We start from the raw sequence: 20,121 nt of genomic DNA, 5'->3' as shown, positions 1-20,121 counted from the left end.
AGTACACTCCAAGGTTGCACAAACACATTTAGCCATTTCTGGGTGCAATTCTTATGTTTTTCAGTGGTCATTTAAGAAAAATTGTTTCATCAGTTAGGGTAAAAACTATAAAACAGATAGACTGCAATAAGTGGTTTAGAGAGAATTTGCAGGGCAGGTCCCACAGAGTCTTGAACTTGGCCATTTGTCCAGCTGAGCAGAGGGTGGATGATGGAGAAATGAAAAGGTTCATTGGAAAGGATCTTTGGAATATTTAAGTATATACAAATTAGGTCTCTATACAGTAATATAATACGACTACAGGACAAAACCTCAACAGGACTAGGAAACCAGTCCCACCTGTGACTTCTTTACATACAGAGCTCTGCATGTTAAAGAAAACTTTGAGACATGTTAAAGAAACTTTGATAAGGATCACAGCAGTGACAGGCTGATGAACTGATAGGAAGCTACCCAAGCTACTGAAAGCTACTTCATGTCAGATGGATTGACCCACCTGTTTCACGCTTCATCTGTACCTGACTCAAACGCACCCGCGCACACACACACACACACTGTCATTAGTGTGGTATTGAGCTGACTTCTTGACAATGTGCCTGACTTAATAGAACAACGCTGAAACCAGAAATGTACTGTAATATTACTGATTTGAGTTATAATGTACTTCACACACTAAACTGATCAAAATGAGGCTTCACAGGAGACAATGATGATTCAGGTTGGGTTCTTCAACTTTGAGATACAGTATATATATATATACTGTTTTTTTATATATATCATCTGTACCTGACTTAAACGCACCCGCACACACGCACACACACACACACACACACACACACACACACTCGGTATAATGACATGAAATTAGTGCCAATGTAAGCTAACACAAGCTGATATACAGCCTCATACACAATTTATGTCACACACACACACACACACACAGACACACACAGTCGCAAAGTGTTCTGTTGTGATGGTGGTTAGACCAACACAGACACAACAACAGTGTTAATATCAAACAGTAACAAATGTTTATTAGCATCATCATTACATGGCTATCCACATGCTCTTCACCAGAAATAGTGTAGTCAAACATACAGTATGTACAGTACAAACATTTGAAGTTAGTACAAAAATGTGAAAACCATCAGCAGTTGGACTAAACTAATGTTAGACAAAACAAAACAAAAAAAGTTATTTGAAATTCTTTACAAAAACTCTGTCTGTTTTCATTTCAAGTTTGACATGTTGTATTTCAGTTTATTTATTTTGAATACCAAAATTAAAATTCCATCACAGCTCAGACCTCACTTAATGAAGATCTCTTTTTTTTTTTTTTAGCAATTTGATGCTGTGCAGCTAAGTCAATCAGACCTGTCACACTTGTATACTCGCTTACTGGGTTAACACGAACAGGATTAGTCAATTAATAAATAACTGAATTTTCTTTTATTTGTCTGGGTACCACTAGGTGTCTCTGAAACCTACATTGGAAAACACTGTACTACAGTATATAGTAAACAGCACTATACAATAGTACAAAAGCACTTTAAATATCATTGAGCTAATCATTAAATTCCAAATAATGTTAACTGAAGCTTAGGTATGGCTGCCACTCTTGAGTTATTATAGCTACTCCTTATTCTGAACTAGGTCACCTCAACAACCACTAGAGGGAGCCAAAGGAGAGCAGTTCACAAGTTTATCAGCAGTGTCTATGCATTGATCAGTAATCAATGCATATGTACAGCACAATATGAAAAGTATTAACTACATACAGCTTATTGAAGAACTTCAAACTTTTGTAAATGTATAAAAACTTTTCATATTGTGCTCTACATATGCATTGATTCATTGAAAGTATAATATAGACTTTTTGAAATTTGAAACAGCAAAGAAGAGCATTATACTGCAGAGGGTTTAAGAATTTCTTGTGGAATTATTTTCTGCAGTGAAATCTTCCTAACATAGTGCATGTTCTTAAATAAGGATGAAAATGCAACCTTTCAACCACAATGATACATTTTTGGGTAGAGTATTGCTTTTACGCTGCATTAACTGATCTTATGCCACCTGGGGGCAGAACAACTCCACAACAAGCTGCCAGACACAACCTAGTATATCACCTTACAAACTTGTTAAGGCTAATGTTTTAGCAAACAATTAAGTTTCCACACCTAGCTGACACGTAGTAACACATGCATTTATTTGGAGGTGTGTTTGTGTCCCCCTGTTAAATGTAAAGCCAATATTTACTCGCTTTTTAGCTCTGTTTTGGTCTCCATCAACACAGGGAAAAATATCTGGCTCTTTAGCAGCTAAATACTCTACTCTTTTCACCAGCTAGCCGTTAACTGTGTCTGTCCGCTGTTTGGTGCTGGGTAGGTAGTGTACAGAGGGGTTATCAGAGCTTCACTGCTGGTTAAATGTTACATGAAACCAAAACAATTACCTCAAACAGGCTAAAAGCCTCCATAGAGGTGAAGATTTGATGATAATTTTCCATTTACATCACTGTGAATGATCCCTTTTACATTACTTGTAGTCATTTGATTCAGTGTTCTCTCAAAAAGTAATTACTGGAATTTAAAGAATGGGTAAATTTACACCGTAACGGGCCCTAATCCACATAGTTTATCAACAAACTATCCCCAACTTGTAAATCTTATTGTTTACCCATTTATGAGGAACGGCGCCACATGCCGATTTCAGATCTTCAGTTTCCTAAAAGCAGCAGAGGAGTCAGTCAGTGAGTTCTAACATCCGACCTTATTCTCATAGTAACTCAGCAGTTCAGTTAATTTTAAGTGTCACCATGTGAAATCAATTTGTTTATGCAGTTAATCATTAGGTCACCAGACTTACAGCTGGCCATTGAGTAAATGTTGGACACATATGCATTATTTACTCCAGTTAGCAGACAATACAGCAGGGTTTATGTTTTTTCTGGATCCTTTTGATACCTGGTCCCACTCGTCTCCCTGTCACTCTGTCTCCAAATCCCTCTACACATCCCACGCTTTCATTGGCTGCACTTTCTGTTGAATAACTACTGACACCCAGCTGGGCATGCCTCTTCTTCTCCCTCATGTTCTTGTCCTCAACATTTTCTTCATTGTCCTCAATTATGACCAGCTCAGCCTTAAGAGAGCCCCCAAACTCCTGACCCCAGCCACTGTCATTCTGCGCCATCTGGAAGCCCATGAAAATGGCTGTGATTGGCTCAATGTTTTCCATGGTGTTGAGGATGGTGTAAGGGGTGTCGTCTCCACAGAGGGGTGAGGGCACTCTGTCAGAGGGGGTGGGGCCACTGTACAGAGCGGTGGACTGGTTGTGGCTGTTCTCTGTTTGGCTGTATGATTGGTAGGAGGGTGGTCTGTAACAATAAAGTTCTTCTTCATCAACACTAATGTAATCAATAATAGGAATATAATTGGCTGGAGTGTAGCAGAGTTGGGGCTGGTAGGCGGAAACTGCTTCCTGATCATGTGATTTGGGAGGAGGAAAGCCACTGGGTCTGCCTCCATTTACCCTTTTATTGCAACTGATGACGCCATTGCTGTGGTGGCTAGTGGGCCGATCTTCCTGAGCATTGTGACAGTTTCTCACCTGGTACAAACTGTAGTGGTGGTCTTTCTGGTTCCCATAGTGACATCCCACCCCCTCTTGGTTTCCAAAGCGATGACCTTCCCTCAGGTTGCTTTTGTTTTGTCTTTCTTCCTGCTTACTGTAATGGCTTCCCTGGTTACCAAAGCAATGATCATCCTGTGGTTTTCTATGCCAGTGTTCCCTACAGCTTAATTCTTCCTCTGCTGTGTTGTTACTGAGGACATGGTTACCACAATGTTCTCCCTGGTTTCTGAGGTCACATCGCTCCGCTCTGTCTTTCTCATCTTGGTGGTTGTAAAAACAGTGCTCCTCCCTTCTGCTGGGATTTTGGTGGTAGTTTTGGTGGTTTACTTGGCAATACACTGTGGCGCTTCTGAGCAACTGTTCCACCTTGCTGGATGAAGGTTCAGATACACAGGTCAGGTTATGTGACCCCTAAAAGTAGAAAGGAATACGAGTAATTATTAAGAGAACACAATGAAAGCTCAATGGTAAAAGCAGAGAAAGCAGACAATCCTGGGAAAACAAAATAGGGAGGGGTCCCTGCTTAGAGTGGAAACAAGTAAAATGAAAACTGGATCATAGAATCATACAGTTTAGAGTTACTCTTGGTAATTTTACATTATCTATTTCTTTTCATTGCTATGCCAATGAGATGAAACTGTATGTGTCCATAAAATCCACATCCACCAGCAGTCTATGACATCCTTTAAAAACTATCTAATAGCTTCCTCCAACTCAGTGATGAAAAATCTGAAATAATCCTGTTCTGGTCATTAAACACATCAGAATTTGAATATTTGAATTTAATAACCTGCCCCCTCTGTTAAACCTAGTGCCAAATACTTAGAAGTTATCTTTGATTCTAATGTAATTTTTGATTATCATATTAATAATGTAGTACATTCTTTTTTTTATCAACTTTACATCATTTCCAAAATCATTATCATTCTCTGACTTGGAGAAAGTTATTCTTGCTTTTACCTTATCCAGATTTGATTATTGTGACTCTCTCCACCTGAGTGGCAAAGCCAACTCATGCTTTCAAATTATACAGCATGCTGCAGCCAGACTGTTAACGGGAACAAAAAAGAGAGATAACATAACCTCTATTTTAGTCCTTTGCATTGACTTACACTAGATTTTAAAATGGATTTTATGGTTTTACTCATTACTTTTAAAACACTCCATGGTCTGGCTCCAGCATACATTTGTTAACTTTTGTGCCCATATGTACCTGCATTCAACTTCAAATCTTGGAACAGAACTCTGCTAGCAGTCCCCCAATGTGAACTTAAACCTAAACAAGGTTTTGCATTTGCTGTCAGTGCCCCAAAACTCTGGAACAGTCTTCCTGTTGAAATTCCACTTGCTACCTTCCTTAAAATTTCTACTAAAAATTATTTTTATAAACTTGTATTTCTGCATTAACCAGTCTTAATGTGCCTTTTAACTTTTAACCTCTTCTCTTTGCTGTACCAATCATTTATGCTGCATTGTTTTTTGTTTGTTTTTTTGAAGCAGTGAGTAACATTGTTTTAAGTTCTACACAAATAAATGTTATAATTATTATTATTATTAATGATAATACCTCTTGTGAATTCAGAGCATAAAAACACTTCCTGCCGTCATCGTAAACCTTGAGCCTGGCATTTTGGTTTAACTCCTTTGGGGGGACAGTCGCATTAGAAAGTACTGTGCTCTCCCCGGTTAGCAGGTTATTAGTCACATTGATTTTCATGGTAAACAGAGCTGAGACACAGAAGAAAGAAAGACAGTCTGTGTTAATGTAAGTTTATGCTAGCAAAACTTCATAATTGTACATGTGATTAAATCAGTCCAGGTTGATTCCATGATAGCTCTGACCACTGCATTTTCAGCTCCTGCTCTACCAGTAAAGATTTTCAAAAAAGGGTATAACAACTCTATATCGACCAAAAGTCCACAAAGCCCCCTCCCTCCTGCTCCCTAATGAGTGCACTATATATCCTGGTTAGTTTCAAATTTTTGGAGTATCCCTACCTTTATTAGTCCTTTGATACCACGTCGACCATTTTTCTGTTGTCTGCCAAACTGCACAACAAACTTTCAAACCAATTTCCTTAAAAAAACTATGCTTCTAAAATTCACCCCATGTTTGATTAAAAGGTGGATCTGATCTGTTTTTAGCTTGCCTTTTTAAAAAGGACAGGAATTGAAGTCAGCTTGGTTTCAGAGCAGTTTACAATTTTTTCAATGGATTCCAATGGTGACCCATTTTCATGTGAAAAAAATATCAAAATGTTCATAGAAACAACAAGAACCCATTTGTTGTTCATCCAAATGATCAGTATGTTCTCAACACTTATATTTTTGCCAGAATATGGCAAACTGCTCAACTGTAATCCATTGCATCTAAATCTACTAGAAACTTGTCAGACACATTTCAAGTTTCAAGTGTTTGATACTCAAAACACATTTACAGTATTATCACCAACAAACCACAGGACTGTGAGCAAATCCTGAGCTTAAACTGTACACACGCAAGTTATACATTGAAAAGTACAATGTGCTTTGAGTGACTTTACAGAAATGTGTAAAAATCTCTAATAAAAATGATCCCACTGTTTCTTGGGGTGGTTTGCTCAGTATGGTTATTGGCTGGTGGAAATATGGATTCTGGGACATCAGGGATCACTGTGGTGACCTGTAATGGTTCTGTGGGACAGAAAACAGAATTGTTAATATTGATTCATCTTTGGTGCGGGTTACATCCAGAAAATAATGACATAACTCACCAAGAACAAAGTTTTCCTGGGCCTCCTGGAAAACCAATGCAAATAGTCAGAGCAATGTAATGGAAGCAGAAAAGTACAGTACAGCTGTGTGTGTGTGTGCACCTTAATAATTTCCTCTGGACTTTTCTCCAAAGCCTTCAGTCTATTGAGGATGAAGCGCTCATTGGTGGAAATCACAGACTCCTGTCGCTCCAGAAATTCCACCTCCATTTCTATCCTAATGGTTCAGAGGAGACAGTGCAGGTTAGCAACAGGTCCAACAGGTCAAATACTGGTATATGTGTGTGTGCATGTTTCTCTGTGGTGTGTGTTGGTTTGTGTTTTGTACCTGTGGATGTTAAGCTGCAGTGCTCTGGTCTGCCGCTGGTCAGACAGAAGGCTCTGTTGCTGTGGGGAGTCTGTTGTATTGTGGGTAGCTGAGTCCTGTAGCAGCCACTGCTCTCTCAGAGCTTTTTTCTGTCCATTTCAAAGGACAGAAGGACATAGGCTTCAATAATGTGGATCATGAGCAGATTAATAAAAATAACATGTGGACAAACAGATGGACAGATGGACTACTAAAGGCTTTCTACAATTTATGCAAATAAGAGATAATACCAATCCAAATGGTTTGTTATATAACTCCTCTGGTGTTATTGCCGAACATTTTTAGATTTATTCAGACAAATAAATATGTGTCCTGAACCTTTAGATGCTGTAGTTTGAGTTTCTCTTGATCCAGTTCCAACTTCTTCTGTCTAATGTCTTCCTGAATGTGGTGCTTGTCCTAATACATCAAGGACAAATGGTTAAATAATTGAATTTATAGAACATTAACAAATTATAACAGATTCCGATAAATTGAAGATTACAGGTAAGGTTAAACGGGTAATGCAGATGGGTAATACTAATTCTTGTTTAAAACTTCCCTAATTACTTCTCTAATCTACTGTATTCTCAAATATAAATTAATGTTTACATTAATTAAACGTAGCAGACAGCAATGGCTACAAAAGTCCTTCTATGGCTAAACTCCTTGTCTTTCTCCTGAGAAGACACTGAACTGAGTAGAGTAAAGCATTACAGTGATAGCTTGAAGCCTCTCCTTCAGCAAGTCAGACTCCTCCATACTGCATCGGGACTGACAGAAAGGGAGAGAGGGAGAAAATGGACAAGAAAAGGGAGAAATTTACCAGACACCTTTTTCCACAGTTTCATTTACAAGAGTAACCAAGTTAAACCCCCAGCCAGACAACTGTGACAATATTGACATTAATGACAGCCTGTAGAACATAAAGCCATACAAATTGATTTAAATTGATTCTAGGGAAAACACCAGTTTATGTGATCAATGAGTCCACGTCTTTTCAAATTTCCAAAACTGCTGAACAGAGTCTTATTGATTTCATTCTATAGTGAATTTTCTAGTATATATGACTATTAAGTAAAATGAGCATTGCAAGGACAACAACACAAGAATCTTACAGTCGATTTAACCATTAATCTACTAGGACAAGTCCAACAGAGATCTAATTTATAAGATGAATCTGGTGCAGCTGCATAGGTGATATACAACATAAAATATTTGGTTAACAGCCAGCAAAACAATTATAAAACAGTATAAACCATCAAAATTTAAGTCACACCAAGTTGCAAGCATTAATTGTCAATCCAGTCTTGATAAACACTATGTCCAAGTCCAACACATACCTATTCAACACTTTTTCTGCATGCATTGCACATTACATCTGTTACTGCAGTAAGATTTAGCTCTAACTGTAGCTGCCACGTGTATTTGCACATTTGCAGTTCACTTGCTTTATAACTACAATCTTTTATTCAATCAAATTTGATCAGCTTATCTAATATATGTCAACCTGCTGAGGAACCACTCAGCTTTGATTTTGAGAAATGCACATGTATGCAGAAATGACACAGTTCCAATTCATTATAACATATCACATGGATTATGAAATCTGTTCATGTATATTATTTTATGCTAAAGAAATTGTCACACTATTAAAACGATCCTAACAATTTGTGTTACTAGTTTAAACATTATGGAACAGTAGTGTTACTGGGGAGGGCATGATATGCTGTATAGCATACTGGGCAGTTTACATATAGGGGCGGACATTGCAAGCTAGCTTAGGCTATAAATGCTATGGTATGTGGCATTGGCCCATGATATGTCCTTGCTCTATATATAAATTAACATTCAATAAAAATTATTGGTATTGGTCAGATATTGGCATGCATAACCCAATGTGCATTATGTTTGAGGCTAAATGTTCTATGTTTTCTATTGAGCTTCAGTCATATGAACTCCTCCATTGAAAGCAGATGTCTGGAAAAAGTGCAATGTTAAGTAGTAAATCAGGTATTAATAAATTAAATTAGGTATTAATAGAGCAAGGTGATTTTTACACACGTGCATCACAGTTACAGTATCCCAGCACCCTGTGGTGGTCTAAATGCTGCTTCACACCATTGTCCACCCTTACAAGACGATCAATTTAAGAAAAATGATTTCACCATATGTCCGATCAGTTTTAAAGATACAAAAAACCACATCACAACTACTTCTTTCTGTGCTCTGTTCCCCGTCATCTTCCTTCAGCTGGAGGGGTTTCTGCTGTCCCTACAACAACCTTGAGGAACTTTAGTTCATTGTTATTGTTACTGCAAACTGTTTCTACCTCAGCCTTAGCTGTGTGTCCTCACTTAGTCAATCTATTATATCAAGAGAAAACTGTCTGATAGGACCCCTGATTTACAAGACTTTCCTTAAACTACAGCTGCTCTGTTTGTATGTTTATGTGTATGTGTATGTGTATATGTGTGTGTGTGTGTGTGTGTGTTTGCGTGCGTGCGTGTGTGTATCATGTTTTAGCCAAAATCTTTAAGTGATCATATTTCTAATTGAATTGGGTACAGTACATAGTTATTATTTACTGTCAATCATTGTGATAACATGGTGTTTTTATGTTTATTGTTTTACATGAACCTCCAGGACTACATTTCTAAAATTGTAACAGCTGCTGAATAAGGGTCCTCCCTAAATGGAGTAGATCTGTGACTTCCTATTTAGAAATAAAGCACTCTGGATTTTTATATATTACAGGGTCAGATCTTTTATTTAAATCAATTCGGCTAGTGGGTTGTCAGATAGGGGAGTATCGACATCCTGCTGGTTCTGTTGTCTACAGTGTGAACCATGTAATTGCCTTCTTGAGGTTCTACATGTTTTTTGTTTTTTTTCAGCAGTTGATAGTTTAAATGTAACATTTAAAAACATTGAAAATATATATTTCATTACATTTCTAATGGTTGAATGTGCTTTCTTTCATTTTAGATCCCACTGTGATTTTGACAGGTTTTACTAAGGCTAGGTATTAAACTTTAATACTTTTTATGTACCAACTGAATTGTGTCTGTGGCAGCAAAACACAAAAATACTTGCTTAGTAAGATTTTAGTTTTATTTACTTTTTTTTTGATTAGATATTGCCTGCAGTTTAAATGTAGTTTAAACGGTACTCCACCAGTTTTGCAGTATCAGTTTTATGAGGAGTACAACTCAGCCTGTGTAATTTAAGCCTTTTTAAGTCAAGTCAATCATCAAACCATAGTATGGAAGTATGATGGAAAACCAGTAGTCTGTTCTAGAAAATATTTATTATTACATCACATTTTTTAGTACATCCCATGAGTATATTACAATAATTCCTAGTGCAATACTGTTATTAATTAAAGTAACATGTTAACATGACCTGGACACAGATGAGCAGCATAAAAGGGATAGAGTGATTAATAAATGTTTATTCAAGTAATTCAGTTAATGTAAGTTTTGGGCTCAATCTTGCCCATTATGAGTTGATTAACTTTCTTGCAGCTGTAGCAGCAGTAATGACAGTGCTTGAGACCTATGAGACATATAGCTAGATACAGGTCTCTGAAACTCTCAAACTCTATAAAAAGGATTGAGCAGCCTCTTGCAGCATAATCCACTGTCACAACAATCCGACTTTCAGTTTATAAGTGTAGCCTGCAAACAGATACAGAAACATTATTAACTATGGCAAGCCAGAGAAAATATTTAAGACTTTTATAGATTATATTCAAGATCTTTTTAATACTTTTTTCTACACATTAAGAATTTTCAAGGTCGGCATATACCCTGCTGTGAATACAGTTGTCTAATATCTTCTTTTGCCCTAAAGAAGCTTTGTCAAGGCTGTGAAGATAATAATGATGTAATAAGGGTTATCGCCGTTTAAGTTTGCAATTTATTTAGGCTCCTTAGCTGTTCTTCAAACCATCTAATATAATGAAAGTGCATAATAAGTTAGAAAATACAATATGCTACAATCCTGCAAAGTGATCCATCTCATGAATTCCTTGATTAATACACAACGTTGTTGTTTTGTATACAATATATTTGTATACAATATTCATTATTATATTATATTTTAAAACACAGGGAATACATTCAAAGACTTATCTCATTCCCCTCACCCCACCAACCCAGTCCCAGTCAAACACCTCTGTGTATCACAGGAATTCCAGAGTCGATGTTTTTTTTTTTTAAATAAAAGTAAAAGTGATTTATTAAAATTATATTTATTTAATCATTATTTAATCAGGCGGTCTCAATTAACGTCTATTTTCCAAAAGAGACCTGGAACAAGAAAAAATCACAAAAACAACAATCAACAAAACAAAGACAGCACAATTAATAAAGATAAGGAACATAGAAACAAGGAAGAAAGAAAAACACTTACAAGGATTATAAAAACCATCAGATGATAAAGCTTTAAAATCTCCAAGGGCATATCCAAGGTTAAGTAGTTACTGGACTGTGTACTGTAGATATTAGATTTAAATGAGAGAGGAGATGTTAGGTAGTTTGGAAGCTTCAAGAGTAGAGCTTTATAAATGAATAATATGAGATAGCTATTTCTTCTTGATTGTAGGAAGGTCCAACCCACCGTGTGGTTCATATACACCAATCCTAGGTTAATTTCCAACTCTGCAGAGTCAGCTGTATGTAGGAGCCAGAAAAGCTGTGTGTTTAATGTGTATATCACATTTATAAAGGGTTTGAGGGGGTGGAGTGCATTCTTAGAAGGAAACATAAACATTTACTGCTTCTATTTCCGGGTCACCATTTGCCAAACTCCGAGTTAAAACCCAGTTAGCTGGGCTACGGCACATATTATCCTGGTATTTTACCATTGCATTCCTACCTCTTGCATGCAAAGTCAGCAGTTATGAACAATATGATTTAAAACTAAACAAACAGTATCCTAACATGTCATTACCCACTGCCTAAGGTCAGCCAGGAGAAAAGGGTCTTAACAAACCATTCTGTCCACACTGAAGTAGACAGAGTAGATGTTATGCTTCCCTAACTCCCTCAAACAAGGTATCGAGACTGTCAGACTGAGGCAGGGGCTTATCTGACCCACTTCCTTTCACATAGTCATATCAGTCAGACAGTTCTCTATTTATCCAGACAGTTGTCACATCATGTGTTAACTGAAGTAAAAACACATTTGCCAACCTGCCTGTAAGAAATAAATGAGAAAGACTTTTTTCTCAGCCCTGTGAGCCTGTCAGTCAGTCAGTCAGCTAACCAGTCAGTAAAGCAGTGGGTAAACTGAGCTAATCGGCTCATGAGGTAGTTAATCTGTGTAAACCATCTGTTTGCCAGCTATAGACATACAGAACGACCATGTGGGCCAGTCAGTATGACTACCATGTGCTCAATACATGACTTATCTAAAAAATCTGCATATTTTATTTTCTATGCTGTGGATTAAGGCTGGGCAATGCAGGTGGCATTACTTTTACAATATGAACACTTCTCTGATATTGATATATATTAAGCTATAGCAAAGTATCAAAACCACATTGAAGTAAGTTGATATTCAATGTAGTGAACTGTGTTCCACTGTTATGTATTATGTATTATGAGCAGCATTTTGTCGCTGGCCAGTGGAAACCATGTATCTCCAACATGTTGACTTTTCAGAAACTTTGACAATGCATTCCTATGGAGCCTGCAAAAGCCTGAAAAGATATTTTTTATCCTGTGTGCACAACATATGGATCTTGTACAAACAAAATAATAATTATATTGTGCCCAGAAAATAAAAAAATTATGTTCCGTAACCTTTGGAGGTACTGTACATTTCTTAAATTATAGGCTACAATTAAAAGCATCAGAGGCAGGAGTATTTTCTCAATCAAATGACTACGGCATCCTTCCATTTACCTATTTAAAACATAAAATCCACCAAACTCTGAGATATATGTTTTACGTGACAGTGATGCAGGACACTATCGCACCAAGGACAAGTGTCATGCTATAGTAATATAATCTGCAAGTTGTGTGATTAAAGATTTGAACGTAATTGACTTATAATCAGTACAAGTCTGTCTGGAAAGTGATGCATAGGCTCACAGTCTTCAACGCTCAACAGCTAAAGTATCCAATGGTACACAACTGCAAAATTGCAGTCATAAATCCTCTATGTAAGAATATGACTAATACAGTGTAATAAGGTCACATCAGTCATTATTGAGAATAAACTGAGTCTGTGTGAAGTGAATTTCCAAATGTCTCAAGATAAGATTTTAAGTTAGTGAACATAACTTAGTTAAAAGTTAAAATTCAGTGTGTTACTACCTATAAAAGGGTTACAGTGTAGGCTATAGGCTCTAACCCCTATTTTGACAAGTAGCAGCTTGGAGAAACTGAAGCTTAAACAGAATTAAAGACTTACCTTTACCTCTTTCTGTGTCGCTCTTTCTCTCTTATGGGCTAAATGGTCAGTTGGTGCACTTCACCAAACTGAGAATGTCAATTTACAACATTTTTCTTATTTTTAACCTACCACGATTGTCTACATAATACCAGTATAAGTTTATTTCTTGCTTGGCAGTAAGGGGTGCTCAACACTATATCGACATAAATACATCTAAAAACTGTTGTTTGAACAGTTTGAGACCAGCTAGTGGCCTTATGTATTTGGAACTATGAAACGATCCGGTCGCATGTTTGAAAACTCGAGTCGGTAATTACAAAGTAATTTTAATAGTTGGAGGTACAACTTATTACAGATGTAAAGAACTGGAGAGCACATCATACTTTACAAATATTAATACTGTAAAAAGAAAAAAACATGCACAGAATGGTGTTCAGTCAGCCTACCTGGCAGTAGCCCACGTCTCTCCTTGTGTTGCTGGACGGTTTATGTGCTTCTGCCCCTTCCCGTGGGAAGCTCGAGACCACCCCGGTGCAGGTGTTGGTGGGCGGGGCTCTCTGTGTGTCGTGTTACAGCTGATTGACAGTTTGATGTCCTCCTGTCAGCCAATAGCAATGACACCAGTGTCTTTCTAGTGTCACTATAAATTAGCTTTAATCCCCCTGATGAAATAGAGTTCAACATATCCAGACGAGATTTGTTACGATAAAAAAAAATAAAAGAAACAAACAAAAACAAAACAAAACAAAACAAAACAAAAAACCCCCATCATATAATCAAGTCAAGTGGAGTTTTATATCTATAGCACATTTCATACACAGGGAAACACAACGTGCTTTACATAAAGTGACAATACAATCAATCATATCAATCAAAGTGCAAGTGCCAAAGATAAATCTGAATCAGCATGTGTTATTGCAGATATACAAAAATAATAAAAAACAACAAAATATACAAAACATATACACACAAACGGCCTGCTACTTGTATAGATGTAGCATCATTTTAAAATCTAATTTTAAAATTGTGTCTAGTTTTTGGGCAGCTGTGACTCAGGAGGTAGAGCGGGTTGTCCACTAACCAAAAAGGTGGCTGGTTCGATCCCCAGCTTCTGCAGTTCGCATGTCGAAGTGTCCTTTGGCAAGATACTGAACCCCAAAATTACCAATGTGTGTGTGTTTGTGTATAGAAAAGTGCTGTTTGTATAGAAAAGAGCGCTGTATAAATGTATGTGTGAACGGGTAAATGGGGCAGTAATGTAAAGCGCTTTGAGTGGTAATAAGATTAGAAAAGCCAGGGTAGTCCATTTTATAATTTAACAGGGAGCCAATGCAGAGATCTAAAAACAGGTGGTTAGTTCCAGTGAGAATGCGTGAAGCCGCATTTTAAACAGAAAATGCATTCAGTTGAGTGCAGACCTCCTTGAAGGCCAATGTCACACAACATACACCTGACTTCTGACGAAAAATATTCAAATTCATAGTAAATGATCTGGATCTGCCCAATAATTTAATGTGTTCTTCCCTGGCCCATACCCCCATCCCTCCCTCCTCCATTTTGGTGAAAATCGGTTGAGTACTTTTTGCTTAATCTTAACAAATGCATTTGCATTTTGGCTTGGAATATTTAAGTCAGTGTAATCATCTGTTAAATAAAGGGAAGTCCTGACAACATTGGTTAGAAATAACTTTTTGATACTTTCATTCTAGTATTGATCTTAAAAAAAGAGGACAGAGAAAAAGAAAAATCATAGTTCACATAGAAGTAGTGCTTCATTGGTTTTATTGTGGATGGAGTGTGAATTGTTGTGTCCTAAATATGTTTTGGATCCCACATTTTAAAAAAAAAAAAAAAAAAAAGGATGTTCATTAGGAAAACTGCATGTTTTGATTTTACAGTTGGAAGTTACTGGCTTATAATAGGTCAAAATTTTTATATTTAATTCAATAAAATTAAGTATTATGATAAAAACTAATTTTTACAACTGTAAATAATGTATTTAAAATGTTTTGTGAAGTTTTTATTTAACATTTTGGAACTTTTTCTGTTTTTATGCTTGCTCCTCCATAATAGTAAGGTCTTGACCTTACTTTGTTGACATTGCTGACTTCATTAATCAGTTGCAGTTAAGTCAGCATCCAGCAGATGGGAGTCTTGTATAATTTATAGACATACCCAGTCTGTGTGCTCCTCAGCATGTTGAATTATCTGTTTTACAGTCCTGAAGATACCAGAAAAATCAATCTGCTTCACCCAGAACTGTTAAGTAACTTTATTCAATAACTCAGTAATTTTTATTTAAGTAATTAATAAAAGGATAAGACAAGGTTAAAGCATCCAGAATAGTTTAAAGTTATTATGAATTAGTATTGTACGTTATTATCTTTTGAGGGATAATTTGTTTAGAATAGTGGCTATATCTGAAACCATAAGGTAATGAAATTAAAAATTTGTAAATCAGAATCCAGCCAGAAGAGTAAAATTAAATGAAAATGCAAATTACATTTAATTTGCAGGATTCTTTACACCACCATACATAGTTCTGCTACTGTACAATCCTTAAGAACACTTTTGTGGTACAGGTGAACAGTTCTGAGCAAAGAGACTAGATCTGAGGTGGAAGTCACAGCCTTCACCTGTAAATCCTGTCTGATATATATATTTTTTTCTGTTTGTTTGTTTTTTTAATCTTTCTCACTTTTTTTCTGGTCCAGAGAAACAACTCAGACATCATCAACAGGAAAGCCAGGTTAGAACACAACACATCGCTGGCCAAAAAACTTCAAACTCCCACGTAAGTGGGATACAGATATTCTCCAATCAGCGACACAACCGCTGAGAAAGCAACTCTGGTTATTGGTAGCTCTATCTGAAGAAAAACGTGAAGGTAGCGACACCAGCGATGTATTCCTGGGGCACCGGGCGACGCTGAATCCTATGTGAAACTGCTGGCTAAGTACAAACGTACATATTGTAAGATTATTATTCACGTCGGCGGTAACAACACCCGATTACGCCAATCGGAGGTCACAAAAATGAACGTTGAGTCGGTGTGTACATATGCAAAGACAATGTCGGACTTCGTAGTTTTCTCTGGGCCCCTGCGTAATCTGACCAGCGATGACATGTTTGGCCGCATCATTCAACCGCTGGCTGTCGATGTGGTGTCTAGCAAATGATGTGAGCTTTGTAAATAACTGGTGAACTTTTTGTGGAAGACCTGGTCTGATTAGGAGAGACGGCATACATCCCACTTTGGATGGAGCAGCTCTCATATCTGGATATCTGATTGAGTTTATTAGTAGACCAAAACCATGACAGCCCAGAGTTGAGACCAGAGCAAATATGTGTTCGTGTATACAGTATATCAGGCTACTTTACAATTTTTTTACAGACTTTTTTCCGCACTGGACCACTCAGGAACAAAATACATCATACTACCTGATGAGTCTGTGCCTGAGATATAGTTTTTTAATTTAAAATTCTGGCCCCTTTTGGATGCACAGTATAATTTACTATTATTTATTTTTTATTATAATTGGCATAGTAGGATGAGTGGCAAGGGCTAACACTTACTGTGTTTTCACTTTGTCCCTGTGTTTTGAGGGACAAAACACAGTAAGTAACTTCTTGTGACCAGCTGACCTGCATTTACCTGCTGACCTATGTTGACAAAGATGTCTGTTGTAAACAGACCGAAGACATACACACCTTGCAGAGAAACATACACAGATTAGATGAATTACTTTTTTATACAAATCTAAGCATTTAAAAGCAGCAAGTTGCCAAATCATGTTACTGTACTTGGACATATATTAAACACAACAGATTCAGATTATAGTTGAAAATGTAATTGAAATAAATCACTCATATTAATGTAGTTAATGTAGTTAAAATGTCAGCATGGAGCTCTTTGTCACCTAATATAGTGTAGGTTACACTGTTAGCATGAAGCCTACTATAACATAGAAATATATATGACTTTGCAACAAACTGAGAAAGTGGCACCAACAACATCACTGACATGAAACAGAGGCTGCCATTTATGTTGATGTTATGTTAAAATTTCGCTTGGACTCATTCCAGTATCTCCAATATCTACATTACCATAAATAAAAGCCATACCCTCTGTTAATAAAAATCATAGTTACTCACCATTATAACAGGTAGTCCACCCACCAGAGAGTACAGTCTTACAGGCTGTATGAGGCTGTCTTTTTCAGGTCCAGGTCTGATTTGGTTAAAGCTGGGTCTCTGCAGATGAAGTCCTGCAGTGCTGGTCTGAAAATGTCAGTGAACTCACAGTAGTAAACCAGTATCATTGTAGCTGCCAAAATCCCCAGCTTTCCAATGTCCAGTAAACTGTTACCATCGTCCTGGATACTGTTACTTTATTGATGAAGAATCCAATTTACAACTTAAAATCAGAGTTGCTCTTTCAAATTCTGTTTTGCCAATTCCTAGTTTGTTTCACCATGGTGACTGGAAGAATTCTTGTGCTCCAACTCCTGTGAATTTCCTGAATCATCTGACTGCAGTGAACCAGTGCGTGTGTGTGTATGTAAGTGTGTGAGTGTGTTCCACACTGTCAGTCTGGAAATAAGTATATACAGTGGAGGGAGGAGAGAGAGGGAGCAAGCTATGGGTAAGTACAGGGATAATAATAATAATAATAATTATTATTATTATTATTATTAACAAAACCCTGACAGGAGGGAGCTGACCCTTTGCTAGATCCCTTCTAAAAAGCTCCCTGACCCTAAGGACAGGGGGCCTGTTTATCAGGAGTTGGCAGTTGAATTTTGTTGGGATCTTGGTTGAGAGGAAGGATAAGGTGACCCAGCCTTCCCTCCCCATGATGCCCCTTCTGGAGAGATACTTAAATTGACATATCCCAGCCTCCAGGGACAGGGCAGAGCACCATCTTGACAGGTTCCCCCTGTCCATTAATAGTGAGGTTTTAGTGTATGAAAATAAATTAAAAAGTAAATAAATAATTAAAAAATAACGATAAATACCATACCATACAACCATACATTATTGTTATATAATCACCACTATACCATATTGACATTAACATCACCATGATATAATACAATACAATAATACCATTAATTAATAATAATATAGATATTATACATTTATACATGTGTATATATATGTACACACACACACACACACACACATATATATATATATACACACACACACACACACACACATATGTATGTATTCACCTATATTCACTTATTCATATTCACCTACCTAACATTGCAAAAATCAGGCATATCCTGTCTCAAAAAGAAGCAGAAAAACTGGTCTATGCTTTTGTTACTTCTAGACTGGATTATTGTAGTTCCTTATTATCAGGCTGCGCCAACAAGTCTCTAAATACTTTCCAGGTGATCCAAAATGCTGCAGCGCGAGTACTGACAAGAACTAGGAGAGAGATCATATTTCTCCTGTTTTAGCATCACTGCATTGGCTCCCTGTAAAATCCAGAATTTAAAAACCTCCTCCTCACCTCAAAGTCCTTAATGGTCAGGCATCATCATATATTAAAGAGCTCATTGTACCCTATTACCCCAGTAGAACACTGCACTCCCAGAATGCAGAATTACTTGTGGTTCCTAGAGTCTCCAAAAGTAGAATGGGAAGAGGAGCCTTCGGTTTTCATGCTCCTCTACTGTGGAACCATCTTCCAGTTTGGGTCCAGGAGGCAGACAGCCTCTTCACATTTAAGAGTAGGCTTAAAACCTTCCATTGTCTGTCTTGAACTATCCCCTAATTATGCTGCTATAGGCCTAAACTGCTAGAGGGCTTCTCATGATGCCCCAGCTCCTCTCTCCTCCCCTCCCTTTCCATCCATAAGCATTCATATCCAATTAATGCTTGTTGCTAACTTGGCTTCTTCTCTATTGTTGGGTAGTTCTGCACTTTCTTGTCTATCTCCTCTCTCCTCCTGTTGCTTTCTGCAGGTATTTCTGCCTCCATAGCTGCAGAATCTGGTTGTGTGACTGCAAATCACTTACTGCCCCCATGATCCCACTCAACACGCACTGCTTGAATTTTTAATATATTTAGTGTGATTGTTGTTAATAGACCTATTATAATTATTTGTTGTCAGTCTTATTATACATCTTTATGTGGAACCTACATTGTACTATGTTCTCTTTTCTGCTTTCCTCTGCCCACCATGATCTGAGTTCTGGTCAAGGTTTCTACCTGTTAAAAGGGAGTTTCCTTGCCAATGTCATGAAGTGCTTGCTCATTGGGGAATGTTGGGTCTTTGTAAATATAACTAAATGGTACAGCCTAGACCTGCTCTATATGAAAAGTGGCCTGAGATAACCCCTGTTATGATTTGGCACTATATAAATAAAATTGAATTTAATATGTACCTATATATGGGTTTGAAATGAAGCATTAGAAATAATCCATATAATAATATTGGTTTGTCCAATTACTTTTGAGCCTCTGAAAATGGCATGCATAAAAATGGCTTTAATTCCTAAATGGTTAATGCAATATTTTTGTTAAACACCTTGAATTAAAGCTGAAAGTCTACACTTCCATCACATCCTGATGGCTTCACTTCAAATCCATTGTGGCGATGTACAGAGGCAAAATTACAAAAAAGGTGTCACTGTGCAAATACTTTCGTACCTAACTGTGTGTGTGTATGTGTTTGTGTGTGTATGTATACGCACATAAATACATACACAAACACGTGTACACACACACATATACATAAGGATAAGGATCATTTCAGATTTGAAATAACTGGAAACAAAGTAATATATAAAAACATCTCAATTGCTCTTTATTATTAGTCACATTACTGTAGCAGCTTTGTCCATATTGTGATCTTGTAGAAATGATGACTTTAATAAGTGGACCAGTCTAGAGGCGGGCTGTTGACACATTTCAAACCAATCCTATTTTTAAACTGCTCCAGAGCAAGTCAGCTGTGTAGGTTATAGG

At 37.1% G+C, this 20,121-nt stretch overlaps 2 protein-coding genes across 4 annotated transcripts in view; both read right to left on the bottom strand.

Annotated features, from left to right (window-relative positions):
* Window positions 1-1,915: 1,915 nt before the first annotated feature.
* LOC120798910 (palmdelphin-like) lies at window positions 1,916-13,611 on the bottom strand. Its single transcript, XM_040143702.1, has 10 exons — window positions 13,584-13,611; window positions 7,450-7,506; window positions 7,072-7,152; window positions 6,715-6,842; window positions 6,489-6,603; window positions 6,387-6,411; window positions 6,177-6,306; window positions 5,632-5,720; window positions 5,201-5,361; window positions 1,916-4,044 (listed from the first exon to the last, which is right to left on the bottom strand). The coding sequence occupies exons 2-10, from the start codon at window positions 7,492-7,494 to the stop codon at window positions 2,914-2,916; spliced, it is 1,905 nt and encodes a 634-aa protein (XP_039999636.1). The 5' UTR covers window positions 7,495-7,506; window positions 13,584-13,611; the 3' UTR covers window positions 1,916-2,913.
* A 6,326-nt stretch (window positions 13,612-19,937) lies between these two features.
* The window catches only part of tyw3 (tRNA-yW synthesizing protein 3 homolog (S. cerevisiae)), a 5,191-nt gene continuing 5,007 nt past the window's right edge, over window positions 19,938-20,121 (bottom strand). For all 3 annotated transcript variants that reach the window (XM_040143971.1, XM_040143970.1, XM_040143969.1), the window contains one exon: window positions 19,938-20,121. This exon is cut by the window's right edge and continues 380 nt beyond it. The gene's annotated coding sequence lies outside the window, so the exon portion shown is untranslated.

Source organism: Xiphias gladius, chromosome 14 (genome assembly GCF_016859285.1).
Source record: "Xiphias gladius isolate SHS-SW01 ecotype Sanya breed wild chromosome 14, ASM1685928v1, whole genome shotgun sequence".
NCBI classification, from domain to species: Eukaryota; Metazoa; Chordata; class Actinopteri; order Istiophoriformes; family Xiphiidae; genus Xiphias; species Xiphias gladius.
Note: the sequence above shows the minus strand (reverse complement) of the source record. Positions and strands in the feature narration are given on the sequence as shown.

Bases quoted from the DNA above. Each gene is read 5' to 3' on its own strand.
- LOC120798910 (XM_040143702.1), bottom strand. From the start codon at position 7,494: ATGGAGGAGTCTGACTTGCTGAAGGAGAGGCTTCAAGCTATCACT. The intron at 5,362-5,631 runs GTAGGGATACTC...TCTGTGTCTCAG, and splicing joins GTATCAAAGGACTAATAAAG to CTCTGTTTACCATGAAAATC. The intron at 4,045-5,200 runs GTATTATCATTA...TTCTACTTTTAG, and splicing joins ATGCTCTGAATTCACAAGAG to GGGTCACATAACCTGACCTG.